Below are 26,364 nucleotides of genomic sequence, written 5' to 3' on the forward strand. Positions count from 1 at the left end.
TAAGAAACTAACCATGCGTCTCAGTCTGACAATAACCCCCACACAGCGATCGTAGTATCCCGTCGCATTCCTCACCTCTCCGAGCCCCTTCACGCTTCACGCAGCTGCGGTCCGTGGGCGCGCCGACTAACATACCACAGCTGACTAAACGACTAAAAACAAATTAAGTTACGCCTTGCTTTTACTAACATTATTAGTGGTTATTTGAAACACTGATTTATGGGTCACTATGTGCCCGAACCACATTTCTGCGAACGTTTGCCAGTCTGTGAACTATTGAACACTGAACCGGTCGATGTCCGACTCATGCCAAAGAATTGTTCTTTAGAATCGCTTCATTTTAATGATTCGTTGGAGCCAAAACTAATTTTGACAGTACAAGTAGCCTATGTGTTGGAATAATACAAGTATACAATCTGAAACAACCAATGTAATTGAATCGAAGTGATTAAAAGTGAAAAATAGTCCCTATACTGAAAACAACAAGCTAACTAGCCTAAAGTGGTGTGCTAACCACCAAACTGGCTTCAAAATGGTCAGTGTGGTTTGATGGGACCTTTTTAGCTGGTTAGGTTGGGAGAACAAACTTCAGCTTGTGCTTTTTAGGCTAGTTTAAGTAGTTTATTTTCAGCGGTGAAGTTTAAACAAACATTTACGGGTAAAATGCTGCGCGGTGACTTCGGAGATGAATCAAGCGAGTTGGTGAGTCTTTTTCACTCAAAGGAACCGATTCGCTGCAATGAACTTTTCAACGCAAGCCAACCAAGTCCCGCCTACACACATCTATCTCGTCGTAGTACTAGTTCTCCAACTTTCAACGAGATATGTGCGGCGTTTAGTCAAATGGGAAGTGAGGATAAAATAATCAGCTGGGTCTGCCGGTTAACGGTTATTACAGCTTTCTTCTTGGTTGGCTTTATTATTGGTGAGTTTCTCTACCTTTATAAGTATTTTTGATTATGTGCAATGAGACAGGTTGCTTTAGACTGTCCACTTTGCATAATTTTGCCAGAAGATAGTAGGAACATGCTGACACAAAGTTGCCAAATACTAGGGTTTTTTTAGATTTAGCAACTCATATTTATTTACTCTTCTTTGCTTATGGTCAAAATCAAATGTAGGTGTTTGATACTTGTTGGTCTCACCTGTCCAGATGTCCTGCGCTGCATTCCAGAGATCTTGAATGCCTTTAGGACAGGTGTGATTATATCGAGACTCCATCCACTTCAAAGAGATCCTAAATTCCTTTTATTTTTGATATATATGTTTACAGATAAACAGTCTTGAAAAATTGTCAGGGGTCCCACAGCCTGGAAACATCAGAGAATTTAAGCCTTTTAAAAAAAAAAAAAAAAAAAAAAAAGATCTGGGAAAGTCATGGAAATATAAACCAGTGATGCATATTTATTTTCTGAATGCATTTTTATGTAATTGTGTTCAGCTTTAAATATTGCATTAGCTAGAAATTGCTCTTTGTGAGTTAGATTCTTTCTTAAAAATGCTGAAAAAGTCATAGAAATCCATTTGTTAAATGGTGTGTAAACCCTGAATGTTTTGATCACTTTATGTTTATTGTTGCTTTCAATGATACGTTAGTGCATTTGTGATATTTGATTTTGAGCAGATACATTTAGGTCAGAATTCATCTATGCACGTTAAACAGATGAATCACTAATATTCCTCAGACATGTTTTGGTGTAACAGGTGTCTGTTTCTCATAACTGCTGTTCTTAGGCTGGTTTGCTCGACCTACTTCTGTCAATCATGGACACGCAACAAAAAGCTTCCTGCGCGACTTTCTGGATGAGATGCGAGCAGAGAATATTAAACATCATCTCAGGTGCCCTCAAATAAACTAGTCCTGATATTATTGAAGTGAATATCTGTCAGTGCCACTCCAAAACATACAGCCTGCTAACCTAATTGTCTTTCCCATATAGAAATGGTTTTAGGATCTAGAGCCAGTCCAGGTTTTGTCTCTCATAATTCATGTTTGTCACCTGAACAGGAAGTTCACAAGACTGCCACACCTGGCAGGAACGCAGCAGAATCTGGATCTAGCGGAGCGGATTGGAGCGGAGTGGATGGAGTTTGGGCTGGACTCGGTAGAGCTGGTTCCGTACGACGTGTTGCTGTCATACCCAAATGAAACAAGTCCCAACTACATCTCAATAGTGGACCACCTGGGCAATGAGGTACATGCTGACAAGCAGACCCCAAACACACTCAAACAAGGCTTCTTTTGAGAGAATCTGAAATTATTAGTGACAGACTGATGTGTTTCATTGAGTTTTGCATAAAATGTGAACGAAGTGTTACATTTTGAGCAGTTTATGTACATCTTAGGCTTCCTTTTATATTGCAATGGACATTGCAAAATTATATAATTGCAAACTAAATATTGCAAAACCCATATCAGTCGACCATGCTCAAAGTTTTCTTGTACTATGAAAAGCACTTGGTTTGCAAGCCCACATGCACTAGACCAGACACATCGGCATTCTTTTAAAGGTGCAGTGTGTACATTTTAGCGGCATCTAGCAATGAGGTTGCGAATTTCTCAGTCCACCGCTCCCTTTCCAAGCATATAGAGAAGCTACGGTGGCCGGCACAGGACAAAGATGTCGTCGTCTGAGACAGCAGCAGAGAGTAGCCAGTCAAGCAATGAGGTTTCTTCTTACTTATAACAAAGAACGGTCTCTGCTTCTAATAAACCAGACGACTACTACTTCTTTGTGCGTATTCAACAATGTGACGATGCAAGCTGCCTCTAAGAACACCAACGAAGAAGAACAACAACAACATAGTGATGAAATGCACTCTGTAGAGCAGTTTGTCCATTTAGGGCTGCTGTAGAAAAATGCTGGCACAAAATGGCGACTTCCATGTAAGGGGACTCGCGGTGTATGTAGATAGAAATGGCTCATTCTAAGGTAATAAAAACATAACGGTTCATTATGTAAGGTCTTTATACACCACTGAAAACATAGTTATGTATATTATATTGCATTTCTGTCAATAGATCCTCCTAAAATTTACACAGTGCACCTTTAAATAGAATAGAGTGCATTAGTGCCCGTCTCCTTTTTCAGCAGCGCTGGTTCCAGAAGTTTTTTTTTTTATTCATTCATTTTTCCCATTGGGATTTTAAATTAGTCTTTGTTAAAGAGTTACAAGCCATGAACCAAACAAGGTGAATCACAACACTACAAACTTTGATTTGAAGCAAAAAGGTTTTGGACAAAAAGACAAAGGTACAAGACTGTGAACTTAACAGCTTTAGTGAGGGAAAGAACTACAGTCCCATGAAGCATTGTGAACAGCATAATCAAATTAAAAACGATGGAGAAATGTAAAACTACTCTTTTACAAATGTTGATTATATGTATAAAACAATATGTTTTAAGTTTAAAGGGGGAACTATTATGCCCCTTTTCACAAGATGTAATATAAATCTCTGGTGTCCCCAGAATGTGTCTGTGAAGTTTCAGCTCAAAATACCCCACAGATCATTTATTATAGCTTGTCAAATTTTCCCCGTTCTGTTCTTTCTCTTATGAAATCAGTGTGTTTTTAAGGTCATTTATCTCATCACAAGTGAGACTGTAAGTAACGGCTCCAGCTTGGTTGCGATGGTTACAGGGTAAAGTCCATGATTCTGTCAGTGGATGTTTTATAGTGATGACAGTGCATAATTCAATGAATAGTAGATGTCTGTCTCTTTCTCTCTCAGATCTTTAGCACCTCTCTGGCTGAGCCGATCCCTGAGGGTTATGAAGATGTGACCGATATTGTCCCTCCTTACAGTGCTTTCTCTGCAAAAGGTCAACCAGAGGTGAGGCACACATAGCCAAATTTAAAATCAACATGAATCTTATTCAAAATAAAATAAAAGGGTTGTTTTCATAATGTTTCATCAAACTTATACTGCTATTCAAAAGAATTAATACTTATATTCAGCAAGGATGCATTAAACTGATCAAAAGATTCCTATTTTAAATAAATGCTGCTCTTTTGAGCTTTTTATCTATCAAAGAATCCTGAAAAAAACAATGTATCATGGTTTCCACAAAAATATGAAGCAGCACAACTGTTTTCAACATTGATAATAATAATAAATCAGCATATTAGAATGATTTCTGAAGGATCGTGTGACACTGAAGACTAAATAATGATGCAGAAAATTCAGCTTTGATCACAGGAATAAATTACAGCAGTAACCCGATGTTTGTGAACTGTAGGATGAGCTGGTGTATGTTAATTATGGACGGACGGAGGATTTCTTTAAGCTGGAGAGAGAGTTGGGAATAAACTGTACGGGAAAAATTGTCATCGCTAGATACGGCAAAATCTTCCGTGGAAACAAGGTAGGGTTTAAAAGTAGCTTGGATGTGTTATTTTATGCCTCACATAATAAAGAAAATACTACGGGCTTGGAGCGAGGCTTGAGTGAAATATTCCTCTGTGTGCGTGTTTGCAGGTGAAGAATGCGATGTTAGCGGGAGCTAAAGGGGTCGTGCTGTTCTCTGACCCTGCGGATTACTGTGCGGAGGGCGTTGAGCCTTATCCCAAAGGCTGGAACCTGCCAGGAGGAGGAGCTCAGAGAGGGAATGTCCTGAATCTTAATGGGGCGGGAGATCCGCTCACACCTGGCTACCCTGCGAAAGGTGCGAAAGAGATTCTCTGTGAGATTACAGTCTCTTAGAGTCCTGAAACAGAAGTTGTGATAATATTTTCTTCTCTATTGTGACATATCTGGATGAAACGGCTTCTCAAACAAGAACAAATGTAGGGCGGGGCTTGATATTGTCCATGGGGAATTGATTGGATGGTTGTGGTTTGCTATTGATGGATCTCATGTGAGTGACAGGTTGCCCCGCCCTCACGCTAGTAAACACGTCATCAGAGAAGAGAAGAGATGAGCTGCACGAGAGAGTGGAAGTTATTTTGATTAAAGATTATGAGGCAAATGAATTTAATGGTGACTTTAAATGTCTTGTAGAATACACCTATAGGTCCAGCCTGGAGGACGCAGTGGGGCTTCCCAGGATTCCAGTGCATCCCATTGGCTATCATGATGCAGTTCACCTGCTGCAGTGAGTCGGACACTGCTGAAAACATGTACCATTGAGTCCAACAAATAGGAATAAGACATAAATATTATTATTAATATTATTTAAAATACTCTTGTTCGTTTTATAGTACAATAGTACCGTTGTAATAATAGTAATACATTTCTTTATTGTTTTGTTTAATTTTTATCATTTAAATAATAATACAATTAAAAAATATATTTTGAATAATAAAAGTTAATTATTATTATTATTTGATAGTCATATTGAGTGGGGAACACCGTTTTTCCTTCTTTTTTGTCCTAAGCTGATCACATGCTTGTTTCATTTATTTAAAATTGCAATATTGTTTACATTTTGTTTCTTTCACTTCACCTGAAGTATGATGTCACTTATATATGATGTCACTTCCTGTAGGCATATGGGAGGGCCTCTTCCGCCGGATAACTGGAAAGGCGCACTTAACGTCTCATACCGACTTGGACCAGGATTCATGGACGGTTTTAATCAGAAGTATGTGAATTTCCTTCCTGTAAAGCCACAATAAAATCTCTTCATTTGATCATTTAAAGCAGGACACCACAGGCAGTGTTTTTCATGCACTGGTTTTGAGATTTTGGGATATTTTGCTTCCATGACATCTTTTGAAGTGTTTATTTACTTTTTGCACCTATAGATTTCAATTACAATAGATCTTTAAAGGCAGAAATCTCCACTTCAGCAGCTTCACACCAAACTTTCAACGTTTTCTTCCTATCTATATTCTGACGGGTTTGACAGAGGAGTTTATTCATATATCATTCACCTGATTTATATAGTTTCACTTCTTAAAATCATGGTGAATGTTTTACTTTTCAGTATTTTCTGATTTATGGAATGATAAAAAGAAGTATCTAAAAAACCTGTAAAAATCTTTAACTCATCCAGTTTCATTCTAAAAGTTGTAACTTCTTCCTGAGTCTCTCCATCAGTGTCGACTCCGGTTTGAACAATGTAAGGCTGAACACCGTTACTGACAATCCTCATTTTGGCTGCGTGAGATTCTCCAGCTTTGTTGTTGTTGAGCGACCGAAGCGCGAGCTGTTAAAGCTCCGCCCTCTTCTGGAGCAGCAGCTCATTTGCATTTAAAGGGACACACACAAAAACGGCGTGTTTTTGCTCACACCCAAATAGGGGCAATTTTGACAAGCTATAATAAATGATCTGTGGGGGATTTTTGAGCTGAAACTTCACAGACACATTCTGGAGACACCAGAGACTTATATTACATCTTGTGAAAGGGGCATTATAGGTCCCCTTTAAAGAAGTAAACTGTGATTATGTTCACTCTAGTAGTCAGTCAGACAGTCAACTATTCTAAACTGAAGTCAAAACCTCAACCTGAACATTAACCATTAAATCCCCAACTTTTAACCCCATAACCAATGATCCTGCTCTTCTGAAGTGGGACTTAAACTTTAGACAGTCTTAATCAGCTCACATGCACATATTCGGTCGCTCCTGGTAATCGTTAACTCATTTTAATGCATGATGTCAGCAGTACGGAGGGGTTTGTGGACTAAGTGTTCTCATAAGGGGCAGAGACGACGCGTCTGAGTCCCACAACAAACACATAAAGATTCACACATCACACACACTGTTGTTTTTCTGTAATGAATTCTGGAGGTCCGCCAGTTTATACAATGGCTTTGTTTTTGGTGAGCCCATCTCACACACACACACACACACACACAGAGAGTCAGCAGGATATAAATAACATAATGAAGCATGCATTTCTTTTTATTCATTTGGCGGATTCTTTTATCCAAAGCGACTTAGATTGCATTTAAAGTACACATTAGTATCAGTTCATGCATTAAGGCCCGTTCACACCACGAACGATCACTATATTAGCATCACACCAGCAGACAGTATCGTTCTATTTATTCTAAGCACGCTGAAGTTTTGTCGTCTGTCGCTTTAAATGCTCAAGCTCTTTAAAGCAGGATGGATTCTGGCTGTCAATGTTTTTATCGTTCATCAGCTGGAAGAAATCGTTCTGAAAGTGATTCCAACGGGCCTTTACCTGGGAAAGAATACAGGAATGCATTCAGTGTAATGTAAAACACTGAAGCTGTCACTGTTTATTTACCATTTTTATTGAATAAAGCAGTGTTTTGTCTTTGTGATATTTTAGTAAAGTACGTATGAACATCCACACCAACAATCAGGTGACCCGTATTTACAATGTGATTGGCTGGATCCGAGGAGCCGTGGAGCCAGGTGACATTACACTACTGACGTTATCTGGTTTTTTTGGGGGGTCATTTTTGGAGTTGAGATACGTTTGAGAGTTTGTGTAACTTTATTTTATTTAGTGAAGTTTGGTTCTGTGTGTTCAGACAGGTACATCATTCTGGGCGGCCATCGTGACGCGTGGGTGTTCGGAGGGATTGATCCCGTGTCAGGAGCCGCCGTGGTGCACGAGAACGTGAGAGCAGCTGGAAAACTCATGAAGAAAGGTGTGTGTCATCTCACCGTCTAGTTAAATGCTAGTTTAAACAGGACACTTTTTAGGTTCTTAGCTTCTTTTTCTAATTAAAATGACGGTGTGTTGTGCTGTATGTGTGTTTCAGGCTGGAGGCCGAGGAGAACGCTGATCTTTGCCAGTTGGGATGCAGAAGAGTTTGGTCTGCAGGGATCCACGGAATGGGCAGAGGTACGAATAAATCAATGAAAGAAGGAACAAATGAATGATTGAATACATGAATGCACATGAGAAATGAATGAATATATGAAAAAATGCATTAATGAGTAAATGAATGAACAAAAAATGCATGAATTAATGCACAAAAAATGCACGAATTAAATAATTAAAAATGCACGAACTAATGCACGAAAAAAATGCATGAAAAAATGCATGAATTAATGAACATAAAAATGCATGAATTTATGAATTAAAAATTCATGAATTAATTCATTAAAATGCATGAATTACTTAATGAAAAAATGCATGAATTCATGCAAGAAAAAAGCATGAATTAATGCAAGAAAAAAAAATGCATGAATTAATTTAAAAATGCATAAATTAATGCATGAAAAAATGCATAAATTAAATAATTAAAAATACACAAACTAATGCACAAAAAAATGCATGAGTTCATGCATGAATTAATTTAAAAATGCATGAATTAATGCATGAAAAAAATGCAGAATTAATACACGAAAAAAATTCATGAATTAATGCACAAATTAATTATTTAAAATTGCATGATTTAATGCATGAATTAATGCACGAAAAAAATGCAAGAATTAATGCATGAATTAATGCACGAAAAAAATGCATGAATTAATGCACGAAAAAATGCATGAATTAATTAATTTAAAAATGCATGAATTAATTAATTTAAAAATGCATGAATTAATGCATGAAAAAATGCACGAATGAATGCACGAAAAAAATGCATGAATTAATGCGCAAAAAAAGCAAAAATTAATTATTTAAAAATGCATGAATTAATGCATGAAAAATGCATGAAAAAATGCATGAATTAATGAACAAAAAATGCATGTATTAATTAATTAAAAATGAATTAATTAATTTAAAATGCATGAATTAATGCACGAAAAAATGCTTGAATTAATGCATGAAAAAATGCATGAATTAATTAATTTAAAATGCATGAATTAATGCACGAAAAAATGCATGAATTAATGAATGAAAAAATGCATGAATTAATGCACAAAAAATGCATGAATTAATTAATTAAAAATGCATGATTTATTGAACGAAAAATGCATGAATTAATGCATGAGAAAATGCATGAATTAATGCATGAAAAAATGCATGAATTAATGAACAAAAAAGTGCATAAATTAATGCACAAAAAATACATGAATTAATTAATTAAAAATGCATGAATTAATGCATGAAAAAATGCATGTATTAATTAATTAAAAATGCATGAATTAATTAATTTAAAATGCATGAATTAATGCACGAAAAAATGCATGAATTAATGAATGAAAAAATGCATTTTTAAATTAATGCACAAAAAATGCATGAATTAATGCACAAAAAATGCAGAAATTAATTATTTAAAAATGCATGAATTAATTAATTTAAAAATGCATGAATTAATTAATTTAAAAATGCATGAATTAATTAATTTAAAAATGCATGAATTAATGCATGAAAAAATTCACGAATTAATGCATGAAAAAAATGCATGAATTAATGCACAAAAAATGCAGAAATTAATTATTTAAAAATGCATGAAAAAATGCATGAAAAAATGCATGAATTAATGAACAAAAAAATGCATGTATTAATTAATTAATTAAAAATGAATGAATTAATTAATTTAAAATGCATGAATTAATGCACGAAAAAATGCTTGAATTAATGCATGAAAAAATGCATGAATTAATGAATGAAAAAATGCATGAATTAATGCACAAAAAATGCATGAATTAATTAATTAAAAATGCATGATTTATTGAACGAAAAATGCATGAATTAATGCATGAGAAAATGCATGAATTAATGCACAAAAACATGCATGAATTAATGCATGAGAAAATGCATGAATTAATGCATGAAAAAATGCATGAATTAATGAACAAAAAAGTGCATAAATTAATGCACAAAAAATACATGAATTAATTAATTAAAAATGCATGAATTAATGCATGAAAAAATGCATGTATTAATTAATTAAAAATGCATGAATTAATTAATTTAAAATGCATGAATTAATGCATGAAAAAATGCATGAATTAATGAACAAAAAAGTGCATAAATTAATGCACAAAAAATACATGAATTAATTAATTAAAAATGCATGAATTAATGCATGAAAAAATGCATGTATTAATTAATTAAAAATGCATGAATTAATTAATTTAAAATGCATGAATTAATGCACGAAAAAATGCATGAATTAATGAATGAAAAAATGCATTTTTAAATTAATGCACAAAAAATGCATGAATTAATGCACAAAAAATGCAGAAATTAATTATTTAAAAATGCATGAATTAATGAACAAAAAAATGCATGTATTAATTAATTAATTAATTAATTTAAAATTAATTAATTAATTTAAAATGCATGAATTAATGCACGAAAAAATGCTTGAATTAATGCATGAAAAAATGCATGAATTAATGAATGAAAAAATGCATGAATTAATGCACAAAAATGCATGAATTAATTAATTAAAAATGCTTTAATTAATGCATGAAAAAATGCATGAATGAATGAACAAAAAATGCATAAATTAATGCACAAAAAAATGCATGAATTAATTAATTAAAAATGCATGAATTAATGCATGAAAAAATGCATGTATTAATTAATTAAAAATGCATGAATTAATTAATTTAAAATGCATGAATTAATGCACGAAAAAAAATGCATGAATTACTGAATGAAAAAATGCATGAATTAATGCACAAAAAATGCATGAATTAATTAATTAAAAATGCATGAATTAATGCATGAAAAAAATGCATGAATTAATGCATGAAAAAAATGCATAATTTACTGAACAAAAAATGCATGAATTAATTAATTAAAAATGCATGAATTAATGCACAAAAAATGCATGAATTAATTAATTAAAAATGCATAATTTACTGAACAAAAAATGCATGAATTAATTAATTAAAAATGCATGAATTAATGCATGAAAAAAATGCATGAATTAATGCATGGAAAAATGCATGAATTAATGCATGGAAAAATGCATGAATTAATGAACAAAAAATGCATGAATTAATGATCGAAAAAATGCATGAATTAATTAATTAATTAAAAATGCATGAATTAATTCATTAAAAATGCATAATTTACTGAACAAAAAATGCATGAATTAATTAATTAAAAATGCATGAATTAATGCATGAAAAAAATGCATGAATTAATGCATGGAAAAATGCATGAATTAATGAACAAAAAATGCATGAATTAATGATCGAAAAAATGCATGAATTAATTAATTAATTAAAAATGCATGAATTAATGAATGAAAAAATGCATGAATTAATGCATGGAAAAATGCATGAATTAATGAACAAAAAATGCATGAATTAATGATCGAAAAAATGCATGAATTAATTAATTAATTAAAAATGCATGATTTATTGAACGAAAAATGCATGAATTAATGCATGAAAAAATGCATGAATTAATTAATTAATTAAAAATGCATGATTTATTGAACGAAAAATGCATGAATTAAATGTGTGAATGAATGCGTTACAAATGCATGAATTAATGCATGAAAAATGCATGAATGAACAATTGAATGAATGAACCACTGAATCAATGAACAAATTAATAAATTCTTGATTGAAAGAACAAATTCATTTAGTCAAATTCAAATTGATTGAACAAAAGAATCAGTGAATCATTGAATGAATTAATGAATGAATGAATACTTCATTGAATAAGGTTTTATTAAGAAAGTTCAGGAGGAGCACGTTCAAATGATCTGTCTATCAGTATGATTGGAGGCCTGTATATATAGCCGACTCACCTTCATTCCTCGACAGCCTTTTCTGCATCCCTTAGTCTTCACTCTCGGCTACTTCCTATTCCCAGCTAAGAATACGGGGAGTACTCTGTGTTCGGGAGTCTCCCCTCGGACAGGACACCAAATACGCATACTTATCTAATTATTTGTATGAATGAATGATGGCATGCCTCTATCCTCCCTGTATCTCACAGTCTGATGAAAGTGTCATGTTCTTGCTCTTGTGTGTTCGCAGGAGAATGCCAGAGTCCTGCAGGAGCGAGCCGTGGCCTACATTAATGCGGACTCTGCTATTGAGGGTTAGTCACTCACACACACACAAACACACACACACACACACCATTATAAGTGTATCTCTGTTCTGTAAAAGAAGTGTTGATCTCATCTGTAAGAATTTGAGTCTGTTGTTCAGATACTGTGTGTGTGTGTGTGTGTGTGTGTGTGTGTGTGTGTGTGTGTGTGTGTGTGTGTGTGTTTAGGTATGTACACACTGAGAGTCGACTGCACCCCCTCCCTACACACTCTTGTTTATGACATCACCAAGAAGGTGAGATTCAGTTTTGAAGTTCATCTATCTATCTATCTATCTATCTATCTAATCTAAATGCAAGTGATGTAAATAACGTTTCTGAAGGTTTCGAGTCCAGAAGAAGGCGAGGAGGGCATGAGTCTGTACGAGAGCTGGCACAAACGAGACAACTGGACAGAAAGAAATACACCATGGTAATGAAGTGCATGATGATCATAATCATCTATAAGAACAACAGATTGATTATAGATTGTTGAGATCCATGACATGTATCTCAGATGTGTGTGTTCTCCCTGTAGGATCAATAAACTGGGCTCTGGTAGTGATTTTGAAGCGTATTTCATCAGATTAGGGATTGCGTCTGGAAGGGCGAGATACACCAAAAACCGGGTGAGTGTGTTTGTGTGCAACACTGTATTTTTTTTTTTGTCCTGTCAGTGTTTACATCTATGCAAAATTAAAAAGAAAAAAAAAATATTAAATGTATACACATTCTGTTTTGTATGACCATTTTCCACTCTCTTTCCCCAGAAAACCGAGCGCTACAGCAGTTACCCCGTTTACCACAGCGTGTATGAGACCTATGAGATCGTGGAGCGCTTCTACGATCCGAGTTTCCGCAGACTGGAGGCGGTGGCCCGTGTTCGAGGTGGACTGATCTTCAGTTTGGCCGATTCTCCAATCTTACCTCTGGACTGTATAGAATACGCCTCGTCTCTCACCAAATATGCCAACAGTATTCACCAGCTAGCAATGAAGCATCCTGCTGCCATGGAGCAGTACGGCATCTCATTCGGTACACATTCTGTCCATCATTTAGTATGTTCAAATCAAGGTTCTTTATTCCATGAAGAACTTGGAACGTCCATTACACAAAAAGTTCTTTATAGTGGAAAAAGTTTCTTCAGATAGTTAACATGTTATTCACACTAAGAAAAAATGATTCTTTTAAAGGGGACCTATTATGCTTTTTTCCATCTTCATCTTTCTTTAGTCTCTAATGTTGCTGTTTGAGCATGAAAAAGCTCTGCAAACAGTTATTCTCTATATCAGTGTCACTGTTTCTGAACTCCCTGAAACGCCTCCATTGTAGTCTTGAGTTTTCTTCTGGGAACAAACACATTACAATATTCCTCATTTAAATAATTCCCACCAAAGGCATATGCAAAATAAAGGGGCGGGGCATGGTTGAGTTAGTAGTGTGTTGAAACTCGCGGTTATGGTAAGGGGCGGGGCTTTTCAGAAACACACTTGGCCAATTGCAACACACTGTCCAGTCGACCAATCAGAGCACATTGAGCTTTTCAGAAGGAGGGGCTTCATAGAGACAGGAACTAAACAGAGCGTTACTGACAGACTGGGAAGAGAGGAGCTGCAACAATGGAGAATATGGGCAAAATAATGTGTTTTTTGAACATTCAAGCATGAAAACCTATTCTAGTAGAGCCCAAAAACAAAACCAAGACTTTAAAAAAGGCACAATAGGTCCACTTTAAGAACTGATCACTGAAAGGTTCTTTTGAGAAACCAAAAAATGGTTCTTCTGTCTTTGCCATTGCTGCAAAAACACCCTTTAGCATGTAAAAATAGCATGCCATAGATACAGGTATGAGAATTTGAATGCATTCCACCTCTCCACATGCGATTATTTTCATTTCAAATGCAAAGCTCTTGATTTATCTTGTCAGTCAACCTCTTTCTTTATCATTTATGTTTCTAGATTCTCTCTTCTCTGCAGCTGAGAACTTCACAGTCGCAGCACGAGACTTCCATCAGCGTCTTGATCAGATCGACACTTCTAAGTACAAATGACAAAACCACAGTACAGTCTTAGGCACTAAAATGCTAGGTTTGAATGTACTCATAAGTTAGGAATTGTGTTGTAGTGCTGCTATTATAGAGGCTCATGGCCTTTAGATGATGACATGTGCTCCTGTGTCACATGTCGTTACACATTATACCTGTTGCTTACACCTGTTTACCTTATCTTTATCTATCTCTTAGTGCTCTGGATGTACGGATGGTAAATGATCAGCTGATGTATTTAGAGAGAGCTTTCATTGATCCGTTGGGTTTACCTGGAAGACCATTTTACAGGTAAGCACAATCTGTCAAACGATGTAATGTGAGGTTCATAACTCAAGTTTAATTCTTGGGATTAGTGGTTTAAATAAACAGAAACAACCACAGCTTTTTCTCGGTATAGTTTGCTCCTACCCACAATTCACTGTCAAATGCCAAATTTAGCATTACCAGTACTTCCATTAAGAAGGTAATAACCACTCAACAGTGTTTTTTGCATCAGTTTAAGTATTACCCATGTCTGATTAGATGTTTTTGTACATTCACTTTTTCTCTCTTGTCTCTTCCAGGCATATAATTTTTGCACCCAGCAGTCACAATAAATACGCAGGCGAGTCTTTCCCAGGCATTTACGATGCTTTGTTTGATATTGAGAATGTGGCAGACCCACAGAAGGCCTGGGACGAGGTCAAACGCCAAATCAGCATCGCTGCCTTCACCGTCAACGCAGCTGCCGGGACGCTAAAGCCTGTCTTCGGCTAGACGGCCTTCCTTTACTTCTGCTTTTCAAAACATGCTATGGATGCACGACTACAATATGCCAGCAAATTAGTTAGTTAATATGTCAGTGTTTTATCAAACGCAGCATCTATAAGGGGCCTGACATGCAGATCTGGCTCTCACAAGCAAGCAGATAAATTGTCGTTATTTAGCAGATGTCTTTCATCCAAAGAGATTTGCTGTGGACAATTTGCAGGGACGGCATTAATTGCCTTACTTTACTACATAATCTTATTCAGTTAGGATTGACTGTAATGTTACTGTCAGCAACTCTGATCTAGAACCAATAGGTAACCGCTAATGACACATTTTACATGTTTATAGTGTTATATTTGATAAAGTGTACTTTCCAATGTCATAAAGTTGACCATTTGTGTTGAATTACAGTAAATTGTGAAAGCAATGTTTTTTGCTTGTAAATCTTGCATAAATTGTCACATTTCAGAACTATTCTTACATACACATGTAAAATCATTAAAATTGTTGCAAATACTGTACAACATGAATTCATTTTGAAATCGTTAAACCTCAAATCAGAGGCGATGAGTCTCTGCAAGTGAACTGCACTCACAATAAAACTGACAAATATTGAAAATATGATGATTCTAACCTCAGTGTTAATGGAGCATAACCAACATCAGTTTAAAAGTTTAATTTTGACATTTTTGGCTTTTAATATGGTAGGACATGATGTAGACAGAAAGGGAAGTTGGAGAGAGAGAAAGAGAATGAATCAGGAAAAGGCCTCAAGCTGGGACTTGAACTCAGGTCACCCGAAACACAAAGGTGTCATATGTTGACACGCTGTCCACTAGGCCACCGGCACCAAATAACCAGTGTGAGTTTGATAAATATTAGAACCTCATTGTGTAAAAAACATGGGGAGAACAGAATTCGACGGCAAACAATCCAGCTGTCAGAATCCGTTCCCCCACCCGTATGATGAAAGATGTTGATGAAGTGACTTAAAATATGATGATTCTAATCTGAGTGTTAATGGAGCATGGCCAGCATCAGTTTAAAGATTACATTTTGGATTTTTTTAAAAAAATATATGACAGAACATGATGTAGACAGAAAGGGAAGTTGGAGAGAGAGAAAGGGATGGGATCAGGAAAAGCCCTCAAGCCGGGACTTGAACTTGGGTCACTCAAAGCACAAAGGTGTCATGTCAATGAGCTGCCCACTAGGCCACTGGCACCAACTAACCAGCATACGTTTGATAAATATTAGAACCTCATTATGTAAGAACCTTGGGGGGAACAGAATTCGACGGCAAACAATCCAGCTGTCAGAATCCGTTCCTCCACCCATATGATTAGAGATGACGATATAGTGACTTAAAATATGATGATTCTAATCTGTTAATGGGGTATATTAATATGATAAGACATGATGTAGACAGAAAGGGAAGTAAGAGAGAGAAAGGGACAGGATAAGGAAAGGTCCTCAAGCTGGGACTTGAACTCGGGTCACCCAAAGCACAAAGGTGTCATATGTCAACACGCTGCCCACTAGGTCACCGGCACCAACCAACCAGTGTGAGTTTGATAAATATTAGAGCCTCATTGTGTAAGAACCATGGGGGGGAACAGAATTTGACGGCAAACAATCCAGCTGTCGGAATCCGTTCCCCCAACCATATGATGAGTGATGTCGATATAGTGACTTAAATTATGATGATTCTATTCTGTGTTAATGGAACATGGCCAGCATCAGTTTAAAGATTTAATTTTGGATTTTATTTATTTTTTTAAATATGACAGGACATGATGTAGACAGAAAGGGAAGTGGGAGAGAGAAATGGACTGGATCAGGAAAAGTCTTCAAGCCGGGACTTGAACTTGGGTCAACCAAAGGTGTTATATGGCAACACGCTGTCCACTAGGCTACCGGCACCAACCAACCAGTGTGAGTTTGATAAATATTAGAACCTCATTGTGTAAAAACCTTGGGGGGAACAGAATTTGACGGCAAACAATCCAGCTGTCAGAATCCGTTCCCCCACCCGTAAGATGAGAGATGTTGATGTAGTGGCTTAAAAGATGCGGATTCTATTTTGTGTGTGGATGGAGCTTAACCAGCATCAGATAGATAAATAATAAAACCTCCTTGTGTAAGAAACACAGGGGGAACAGAATCCGACTGCAAACAATCCAGCTGTCGGAATCCATTTTCTCCACCCTAATGATGAGAGATATAGTGACTTAAAATATGATGATTCTGATTGGAGTGTTAATGGAGCATAGCCAGCACCAGAGTAAAGTTTTAATTTAGGCATTTTTGCCTCTTAATATAATAGGACATGATGTAGAGAGAAAGGGAAGTGGGAGAGAAAGTAAGGGATGGGTTCAGGAAAAGTTATCAAACTCCGGTTACACAAAGCACAAAGGTGTTATATGTTGACATGCTGCCCACTAGGCCACCGGCACCAAATAACCAGTGTGAGTTTGATAAATATTAGAACCTCATTGTGTAAGAACCATGGGCAAAAACTATGATTAACACGGAAAATATATTTTTTTTCATCACGTGTTGCGGCTGGTTGGGACATGGTATAAACTGACACGATCAGTGTAAAATGAATGTAAAAATTGTTCATAAAACATTCATGTGTCAATGGGATGATTTTATGAACAAGTTCCAGAGAAATTCTTCCTAATAAAGCACTAGATGTTTTACAAAAATACATTTCAAGAGAATCCATGCCATGTGAGCATTTGATTTAGCAAGTAAAATCACCTGAAGTTAGATTGAATGATCAGACAGAAGGACAAATTTGAGAGTACAGTACAATAATTTAATGTTTACAGTAACATGAGATAGTCTCATAAACAGTAGATCCATCAGATGCAGGTAAACACACTTATATTTCATTCTAGTTTACAGTGATTTACTGCAATTTATTTCTAGAATGCCAAACTCAAGTCTGAAGGTGCTTTGTTCTCTCGTCCACATACACGAATGTTCCCAATCCATGACAGCAGCAAACTTAATCCAAGCTGGGTTGAGATGGTCAAACTTAAGCTTGGCTAAGACAGTTGTTTAGAAGGTGAAAGTGCACGAAAATAAAGACTGTGATTCATCAGAAAACAACGTGGAATGATAGAACAACAAAAAGGCAACAACAAGTACATTTGTTTGTATAAATGCTGACAGCATTCATTTAACAGAGGAAATAACCAAAATACAGACATGTCTATTAATTTTGATGTTAAGAATTTTTTATTTATTTTGTTTTATGTTTTGAGGCACATTAATTGTACCTGGCTTAAACCTCTACAGTAGGAAAGCTATCAAAATGATATAATTCAGTGAAACCATTTTAGAAAGACTTTAGACGCTATATTGAATCTGACACCAATGAAAACAAGGCTGTGAGAGACATTAAACTAATTGTTCACCAATGAAATTAGCATTTCCACAAATTAAATGGGCAAAAAATATGCAAGGAAAAAAAAAAATTGTGCTGCATTGATGTCAAGTTAGAATTACCATAATAACAATTTCCTGAATAATAAAAACAACTTGTAAAATTTGTAATTACTAGTTGCCTGTTGTGATTTCATATAAAAATAAACGAAATTACAGCAGCTCCAGCAGTTAAAGATAGTTAGTTAGGTATCTGTATGCATTTGTTTGATATTTACTATATTTTGATAACATTTTAATATTATATTATAATATTAATATAATAAGATTGTTTAAATGAACTTCTATCCCTCACAGCTTCATTTTCATTCACGTCAAATTAAATAGTCTAAGATGATTAAAATGTAATACAAGAACAGTCTGCTGTTTTGCTCATCCTCCACAATCTATTTGATCTGATTTTTATGATCCCCAGTAAAATAAATAAATAATCTCACTCAGATTTCCCAGATTACACAGTTGATGAGAAATCAGAGTGTCCTGTGACACAGACCTGCAGATTTAGTTGATCACTGCTGTCTGAGAGAGCCTGAGCGTGTCGGAGGGAGTTAATCACGGTCGTTAAGCGATCATTTTCTCTTCATCTTGATTCTCTTTCTTCTTATTGGTCGGTTGAGGCATTGGAGGGGGCAGGTCCAGCCGCGCCCAGGTAATAGGCTCCGCCTTCTTCATGACTACCTCCACTTTGGAGGCCATCATGTTAACGACACTCTTACTGATGTCAATCACCTATCAAGCCACACAATCATATATCAACAAAATGACCAAAATGCACTGCAAAATCAACAGGTGGCGCTATTGTGCTTTTCCCCATATTTGTGCTCTAATGCCATCTAATGTCAGCAATTCACATAATAAATCATTGACTTCAAAGTGTAGATCTTATTTCTCTTTCACACTTTAGTAATCAAATCAAATATGGCATAATAAATGGAAGTATGAGAATTACATAGTTAAACAAATGTAATATATGTCATAAGTCAATTATATTTAATTTTCCTTTCATTAAATCATTAAAAAAAAAAAAAGTAACTAAAATGTCACATTTGAAAAAACAAGTTTGTCTGTAGGCACAATTTATATATTTGTATACCAGTGTTGTTTTAGTATTATTTATATACTATTATAGTATTTATTATTTTGAATTATCTTTTATTTTTATATTTTCAGCTTTCATTTTAATTTTAGTTTTTTTTAAAGCTTTAAATTATTTTTATTTCAGCTTTAGATTTCTTTCAGTAAGTTTATTTCTTTTAGTAAATTTTTTTTTTTAATTTTTCATCTAATATTTATATTTTATTTCAGCTTTATTTCAACACTGTTGCCTAAAAAGTAATTTCATGCGCTCAAGCAGAAGTTTTTAGATCAAAAGTTTTTAAAGATTATAAACAAATTCAAATGTTTCAATACAAGTGTAAAAAAATGTAGTCAGATTATCTGAAACAATTGTGTTACTCTTACTATAGTTAACTACAACTAAACAAATTTAAAACCATAAAAGCATTTGTTACTGGAAATAAAATAAACATTAACTGAAATAAAATAAAATATTAAAAAATGTTGTATTTCAGCTGTTTGCCAAGGCAACATTTTAGTTTAACTTGAAGTACTAAAATTACTAAAACTAAAATTTAAATTAAACTAATAAAATAAATAAATAAATAAATAAATAAATAAATGACAAAAACATTTCTAAGCCTTTCACTAAAATTAGAATTAAAATGGAAAATATAAAAATAAAAGCTAAGTCAAAATATTAAATAATAAAACAATAATGGCATCTCAATGACACAAAAATCTGGCATATAAACGATGGTTAATGATACTCACCCCCCACAGGCTCATCTTCAGCTCAAACTCTTTTTCTCCCTCAAAGATCAGATGGATTTTCAGCTGCCGAAAAAATCATTCAGACAACACAATTACAGACACTGACAACGGCAACACAACTGTCTGCTGCACTAAAACCACATGATATATTGTACAGTATATCACTTTAAACAGTCAAACTCACTCACCGAGATGCTGTTGGCTTCCACGGAACAGAGCTCAGGATTAGAGTTCTTTGCATAGATAGACATGGTCACCTGACTTCCTGTCTGGTGCCAATCAAATCGACATGGAGCCACTTTCTTACCCTGCAGGGACAGAAACATCATGCATTTGAGAATCATATTATATCATGTCACATTGACCAGATGGATGTGAAGCCACAGCTCAGCTCACCGTGTCTTTCCTCCACTGGTGTGACCCTTTATTACAGCCCTCCTGAGACAGGAAGGAGTTAAAATCAGACGTCTTCCTCTTACAGCAGCTCCAGTACTTCATCCTGAAATGATGCATGCTCATAAAATACCATCAAAAAAGATGAAATAGTCACTTTTCAGCATCATTTATTAATTCTCCTCACCCCTCGTGGAAGATGGGCACTCCAGGATGATATAAACACGTTCCTTCATCAGTCTTTGGTCCGTTGTATGTCTGATAATTATAATGACATAATGACATATTTCATTTAAAAAAAGGGCAATACTATACAGTAAGGTTAACCTTAGTTAACTATATTAGTAAACATGAACTAACAATAAAAAATACTTCTACAGCATTTATTAATCTTAGATAAGCAATATTATTTAATGGACTTGAGCTGACATGAACTAACATTGAACAGTTTAATTTCTTTTAAGAAAGATTAAAAAAATACTATGACAAATGTATTGCTCAATGTTAGTTAATGTATTTAATAATGTTAAAAAGGCATTATTATGTCCTTTTATAAAGTCTCGACTTCTATTAAGGGTTTTCATGCTTGAATGTTCATAAAACACATTATTTTCTCCATATTCTCCATTGTTGCAGCTCCTCTCTTCTCAGTCTGTCAGTAACGCTCTGTTTAGTTCCTGTCTCTATGAAGCCCCTCCTTCTGAAAAGCACAAAGTGCTCTGATTGGTCGAGTGCTTTGAGCGTGTTTGGGAAATGTACTGCCCCTTACCATAACTGCGAGTTTCAACACACTACTAACCAACTCAACCAGGCTCCGCCCCTTTATTCTGTGAATGCCTTGGGCGGGAATTATTTAAATGAGGTGTGTTCGTTCCCTGAAGAAAACTCAAGACTACAATGGAGGCGTTTCAGGGAGTTCAGAAACAGTGACACTGATATAGAGAATAACTCCTGCTGGAGAGACTTTGCAGAGCTTTTTCAAGCTCAAACAGCAACATTACACACTAAAGAAAGATGAACATGTAAAAATCATAATATTTCCTCTTTAACTAACAGCTTCTTGTTAAGTGTAACCATAACATGGTATAGTGCACAATGAATACAGAACAAATGTTTTTCTAACCTTCGAGCAGCCTCCGTTTTTACATGCAGTCCCAATTTTGACCTCACTTCCTTCCTCATCTGGAAGTCACAAAGGTGCACATTTCAGGCTTTGCATGAGATGGTCATGTAACTAAATAAAACATCATGGTGTAATGCTTATTATGGTGTAACCTCACCTTTTTCTTCAACCTGACTTGCATCTGCGAGTCTGAGCTTCTCGAGCGCCTGGTTCAGAGACGGGGCGACTTTCCTCTGCAGCTCCACCAGCGGCTCATCAGTGCTGAAACAACGTCACATTGATTTATTTATAAAGGGCTTTATACAATACAGATGATTTCAAGGCAGTTTCATAGTAGTAAAGAAGTAAAAAATTGCAAAGTTCAATAATGAAATGAATTTAATTTCAGCTGTAAAGCAGTTCTACAGAAGATAATAGTGTCGTTATTCAGCTCAATTCAGTTCAGCGTTGATTCTGTTCAGTTCAATAACTCTGTCAATTTTGATGAATTTGAGGTTAGTAGCCATTATAATGATGATGGTGAAGATGAGGAGGAGTTACCTGGGTCTCTGGATGAACTCCAGTGGTTTGGGGGCCTGGATGACATACTCATTAAACTTTGGTTTCAGATCCTCCAGCTCTTTCTTCTCTCCTGAGACCTTCACGTCCGGTTTCACGGGTTCAAGCGGCTTCTCGTTGTTATGAGGACCTTTAGTGCAGCCCTGACAAAAACCGCACAATAAAACGTGAGACATGCATTTCAACATTTGCATGCATGAAGATTTTATTGCATTATTTTAGCGAAAGAATTCAGTGATATCGATGAGATAAAGGAATTTTGCATGGTTCTGATACATGTGGTTTTTAGACACCATCAAGCACAAAAAAAAAAACATTTATTTGAGTGTAAGATGTTCTGCTAAACATGAAACACGAGTGAAATCTGAGAATGACGTCTTCCTCAGAGGATCGGTCACTGTTAGAGCTGCACGTTTAATCGTAAAAAGCAATCTTATTTTATTGATGACAACGATTCGCCCAAACCTTTGACAAAATCATACCAGAACATTCAAATCTGTGTTCATGCTTCTGCGCTGAGCCAGAGAGAGCAGTTTTGACGACACAGTAGTTATTTCTGTTACAAATATTCAAATGATCACAGAAGTACTGAGATAAAAGTTTAAAGTTAGGATATAAACACTGATGTCTACGATAGCGATCAAAATAGAGCAAACCACCTTTTGAAACTAACTTGGTGCTTCAAATAACAGTTGTATCAATTACATCTTATGCCACTAGGTGGCGACAAGTGACTGTTAAAAAAAATGTATGTCATTTAATCTTTCATTCAAAAGATCGAAAACACTTTTTTATCCAGCAATGAAACTAGTATTTATTAATGAGTCATTGAACTCATACAAAACCATTTTTTTAAATAATTCATTCAAATTAATTAGACATTTTTCCAGCAGTTAATATTTTGTCAGAACCTCTAGTAAATTACATGTTATTTTGTTTAGTTGTAGATTCAGAATCGTGATCTCTATTTGACACCAACAAATTGTGATTCACATTTTATCCAGAATCTTGCAGCTTGTACTTACCGCAATACTGAGAAAATCTGAGAAGTCTGTTGTCCGTCTCTTACAACACGACCAACCCTGAAGAAAGCAAGTGATAAATAAAGAAAGACAGATTCAATGGAATATCTTTTAAAGGAAAAACATGCATTATTGCAACCAGAACAATACAAGCATTTTCTCAGAACATTGATACCAATGAGTACCAGTAAATAGTACAAAATAAAAGCAATGTGCAATTTATTGGCAATTAGGCAAAGGAACAGTCTGTAATTACACATTTTTATTACAGCTATACTGAAATATGACACTATAATGGAAAGAATAAATACTTTTTTTTATCTATTATCATCAAACACTCACCTTCAGAGCATCATGGAACACAGGAACTCCAGGATGGTATGTACACGCATCTGCAAAATATATCTAGTTCAGTCATGAAACTCTAGATGGCACATGCTGATGGTCCTTTACATGCAATCTGCAAGCAATCACATCATTACTGCAAGGCGCAAGCTGACTGGCCTTTGCTGATCCTGCAGCCAATGAGATTGCTTGCTCAATATTTAAACAGTCTGGTTCATTGCTCAGTGTATGCTAGTCCTGCAGCGCGCTATCAGATTTCCTCTGAAACCCTCCACCTCCCCAGCTCCACCTGCCTAGATCTGCTACAGGATTTATGCAGGTCTATTTATTGTATGTATATTATTTATGCAGCAGCAGCGTATCTTACATGCTCACTGCAGTGCGTCTGTGTGTCTATTAAGGCCCGTTCACACCAAGAATGATAACTATAAAGATAACGATAAAGATATAGTTCTGAAAATCGTTCTAAATATAAAAGAATAGCACTGTCTACACCACAGCTATAGCGATAACGATATAGAAAAATAATATCGTTAGGATGACTTTCAGATCGATTTTTTTCCAGCTGTTGAACTGTAAAACACTGACAGCCAATCAGAATTCTTATTTAAGGGCTCGTGCATTTAAAATGGCAGATGACATTGCAGAGAAGTTAATCGCCGAGGTCCAGAAAAATCCACCATTGTTTGACAAGTCAAGCCCCCTTTTCAAGGATACTTTAAAGAAAATGGATATATGGAAAACAATCGGCCATACCCTCGGAATAAATTGTGAGTAGTATTAATGATGAGATCATTATGCCAGGCAATGCAAACAGTGTGTAAAATAAAATTACCTCAGGTATCCAGCGCTAGTTTCGACAACACTGTCTAGCTTCTTTTGAAGTTGCAGTGAAAAAGACTAGGCGTTGTTTTTATTCCACTATATTGACTGTCAGCTAAATTCACTGTTAGATTAGATCGATTACACTAGCTATTCACTCGAAACATAGTATACTGAGGACATCTGCTGGTTAAAGCCGTGTAAATGCAACAAGAACAGCAAAAACATGCTGTTCAGTGTTCACACTTTGAAACCGCAGCCTGTGAGCTTAGAATAAACAGACTGTTATCGTACGCTGGCGTGGACACAAATATAGTTATCGTTCTTGGTGTGAACGGGGTTTTAGAGTAGCAAGTCCATACGTGCTCTATATCAGCAGGAGCATAGCAGATCTAAACTGCCAAGACCAAATACATTAACATTGCCATATTCAATAACATACTAAAACTATTTCAAAAGTTGCCATAATTGAAATTATTTTACTTATAATACTTAGTAATTTTTTTTAAACATTTGTGAACATTATAATTAGTAGTAGCAGTAGTATTTTATTATCAATAGTATTTTTATATTATTGTTTTTATCAAATTAATATTTTCATTTTTTCTTCATTTTTTTTTTAATCAGAGTAACTGAACCTGAACGAGGGAGAAAAATCCAAGTAAAACAACATTTCAAGGATTTTCTGTAAAATTATTAATTTTAGCCATTATGATATCAAATAGCTACACGTCACCCATAATAGGCTCTTTATTATAATTAAACAAACTTGGTTAACCCTTAAAATAATATTAACAAACATAATATGTTTGTCAAGCAGTGTCAGCGTGGCATGTATCAGTTTAATATATTTTAATTAATATTATTTAATGTTAATAAAGATCATTCATATTAAAATCTAAAATGATTTGAAAGTTAATGCTTCAAGTGTGTAATGTTTGGAAAACAACGTAAGCAAATATTTGAAGTTATGTGACATTTCCATTTACGTAAACTAATGATCTTTTATACATTACATAATGTTTGGTAATGTTTTATAATGTAGGTGCCCTTGATAAGGACAGCACATCATTCATTGTGCTCTAGTATGCAGTGCTGTCCAGTTCACAATAACACACATGTATGCATGATAGCCAATGCTACAAAGGAAAGCTTATATATTTATTTGATCAGCACTCCATATATTTCTGACTCCACGGTGTTCCTTAGAACACATACAAGAAACCAAAGCCATGCATGTTCTCGATTGGTCATTGAAACGTAAGAGTATGAAGGTAAATAATAAATAGCGCGGTATACAAAATAATAAGTAACACTTTAGATTATGAATAAACTTCGTAAATAGATTAGTGTAACAAACACTCACCCTCCGGGTTGGTTTCTGGATCAAATCGCTGCCCGCAGCCTTTATTATAACACAGAACAGACATAACGAACGGTTCAAGACACTGATTAAGTATTCACAAGCCGTAATAACTGTCTTTTGTGTTTTATTGCACTGAATGTTCGGCTTTGAAGTCTGGCGCGCGCGCTCGCGTATTGTGCCTCGCGCTGGATCTTTCCTCTGCCGGAAACTCACGCAACGCGTTCGGGAAAATTCGCGAACTTTTCTGACACTCGACCGCACGCAGAAACGGAAATAAGTGGGTAGAACGGCAGTGAGAATTAATTAGATCTGATAAAGGTGGTGGGTCTATTAATTATATTTTATATTACGACGATTTGCGGTGTATTTTTAATTTAATGGCTTTTTGTACGGTTTCTTGTTGTGAGCATTCAGTCTAAATTATTGTCCTGAACGCTTCTGAAATAGGTGTTGTCACGTGGTAGCTGCTACTTTTCTCAGCGCTTTTCAGCTTGGACTAATCACAGTCGATTACGATTACTGGATAATGGATTTTATTTTTAAAAAAAAATGCATCTGACAGATTTCCATTTTTATCACAGATACCCATACTTGGAATTCAATATATGTAAACTTTTAAGCTTTCTAGTGTACAGGTGTCTCCAATAAAGGAAAGAAATGTTTTGAGATTTGAATGCGGTTGAATGGAGGATTCGCCATTTTGGGCCGTCACACGCCCCCTAGAGGAAAATAATGTATGTCCAACGAGAAACAATTATTTCCTCGAGAATT

The 26,364-nt window shown here is 35.3% G+C and overlaps 2 protein-coding genes across 3 annotated transcripts; one reads left to right on the plus strand and one right to left on the minus strand.

Moving 5' to 3' along the window:
* Positions 1-20: 20 nt before the first annotated feature.
* On the plus strand, positions 21-15,299 carry naalad2 (N-acetylated alpha-linked acidic dipeptidase 2). Of its 2 annotated transcripts, XM_051863738.1 has the most exons (19): positions 21-925; positions 1,735-1,840; positions 2,009-2,195; positions 3,734-3,835; positions 4,242-4,367; positions 4,481-4,667; positions 5,003-5,096; positions 5,490-5,585; positions 7,249-7,334; positions 7,454-7,573; positions 7,688-7,770; positions 11,826-11,889; positions 12,070-12,137; positions 12,225-12,313; positions 12,419-12,509; positions 12,651-12,915; positions 13,840-13,921; positions 14,124-14,216; positions 14,492-15,299. In XM_051863738.1, exons 1-19 carry the CDS (start codon positions 664-666, stop codon positions 14,682-14,684), a joined length of 2,394 nt encoding a protein of 797 aa, XP_051719698.1. In that variant the 5' UTR covers positions 21-663; the 3' UTR covers positions 14,685-15,299. The 2 variants fall into 2 exon arrangements, with proteins under 2 accessions (XP_051719698.1, XP_051719699.1); XM_051863739.1 differs by lacking the exons at positions 21-925; positions 1,735-1,840; positions 2,009-2,195 and adding an exon at positions 2,859-2,933.
* A 2,181-nt stretch (positions 15,300-17,480) lies between these two features.
* chordc1a (cysteine and histidine-rich domain (CHORD) containing 1a) lies at positions 17,481-25,990 on the minus strand. Its single transcript, XM_051863006.1, has 11 exons — positions 25,594-25,990; positions 23,403-23,452; positions 23,064-23,120; positions 22,021-22,181; positions 21,638-21,741; positions 21,481-21,539; positions 20,545-20,615; positions 20,361-20,463; positions 20,153-20,272; positions 19,965-20,027; positions 17,481-18,863 (listed from the first exon to the last, which is right to left on the minus strand). Exons 1-11 carry the CDS (start codon positions 25,655-25,657, stop codon positions 18,696-18,698), a joined length of 1,020 nt encoding a protein of 339 aa, XP_051718966.1. The 5' UTR covers positions 25,658-25,990; the 3' UTR covers positions 17,481-18,695.
* Positions 25,991-26,364: the final 374 nt, after the last annotated feature.

The sequence above is a fragment of the Ctenopharyngodon idella genome, chromosome 15 (assembly GCF_019924925.1).
Source record: "Ctenopharyngodon idella isolate HZGC_01 chromosome 15, HZGC01, whole genome shotgun sequence".
NCBI classification, from domain to species: domain Eukaryota; kingdom Metazoa; phylum Chordata; class Actinopteri; order Cypriniformes; family Xenocyprididae; genus Ctenopharyngodon; species Ctenopharyngodon idella.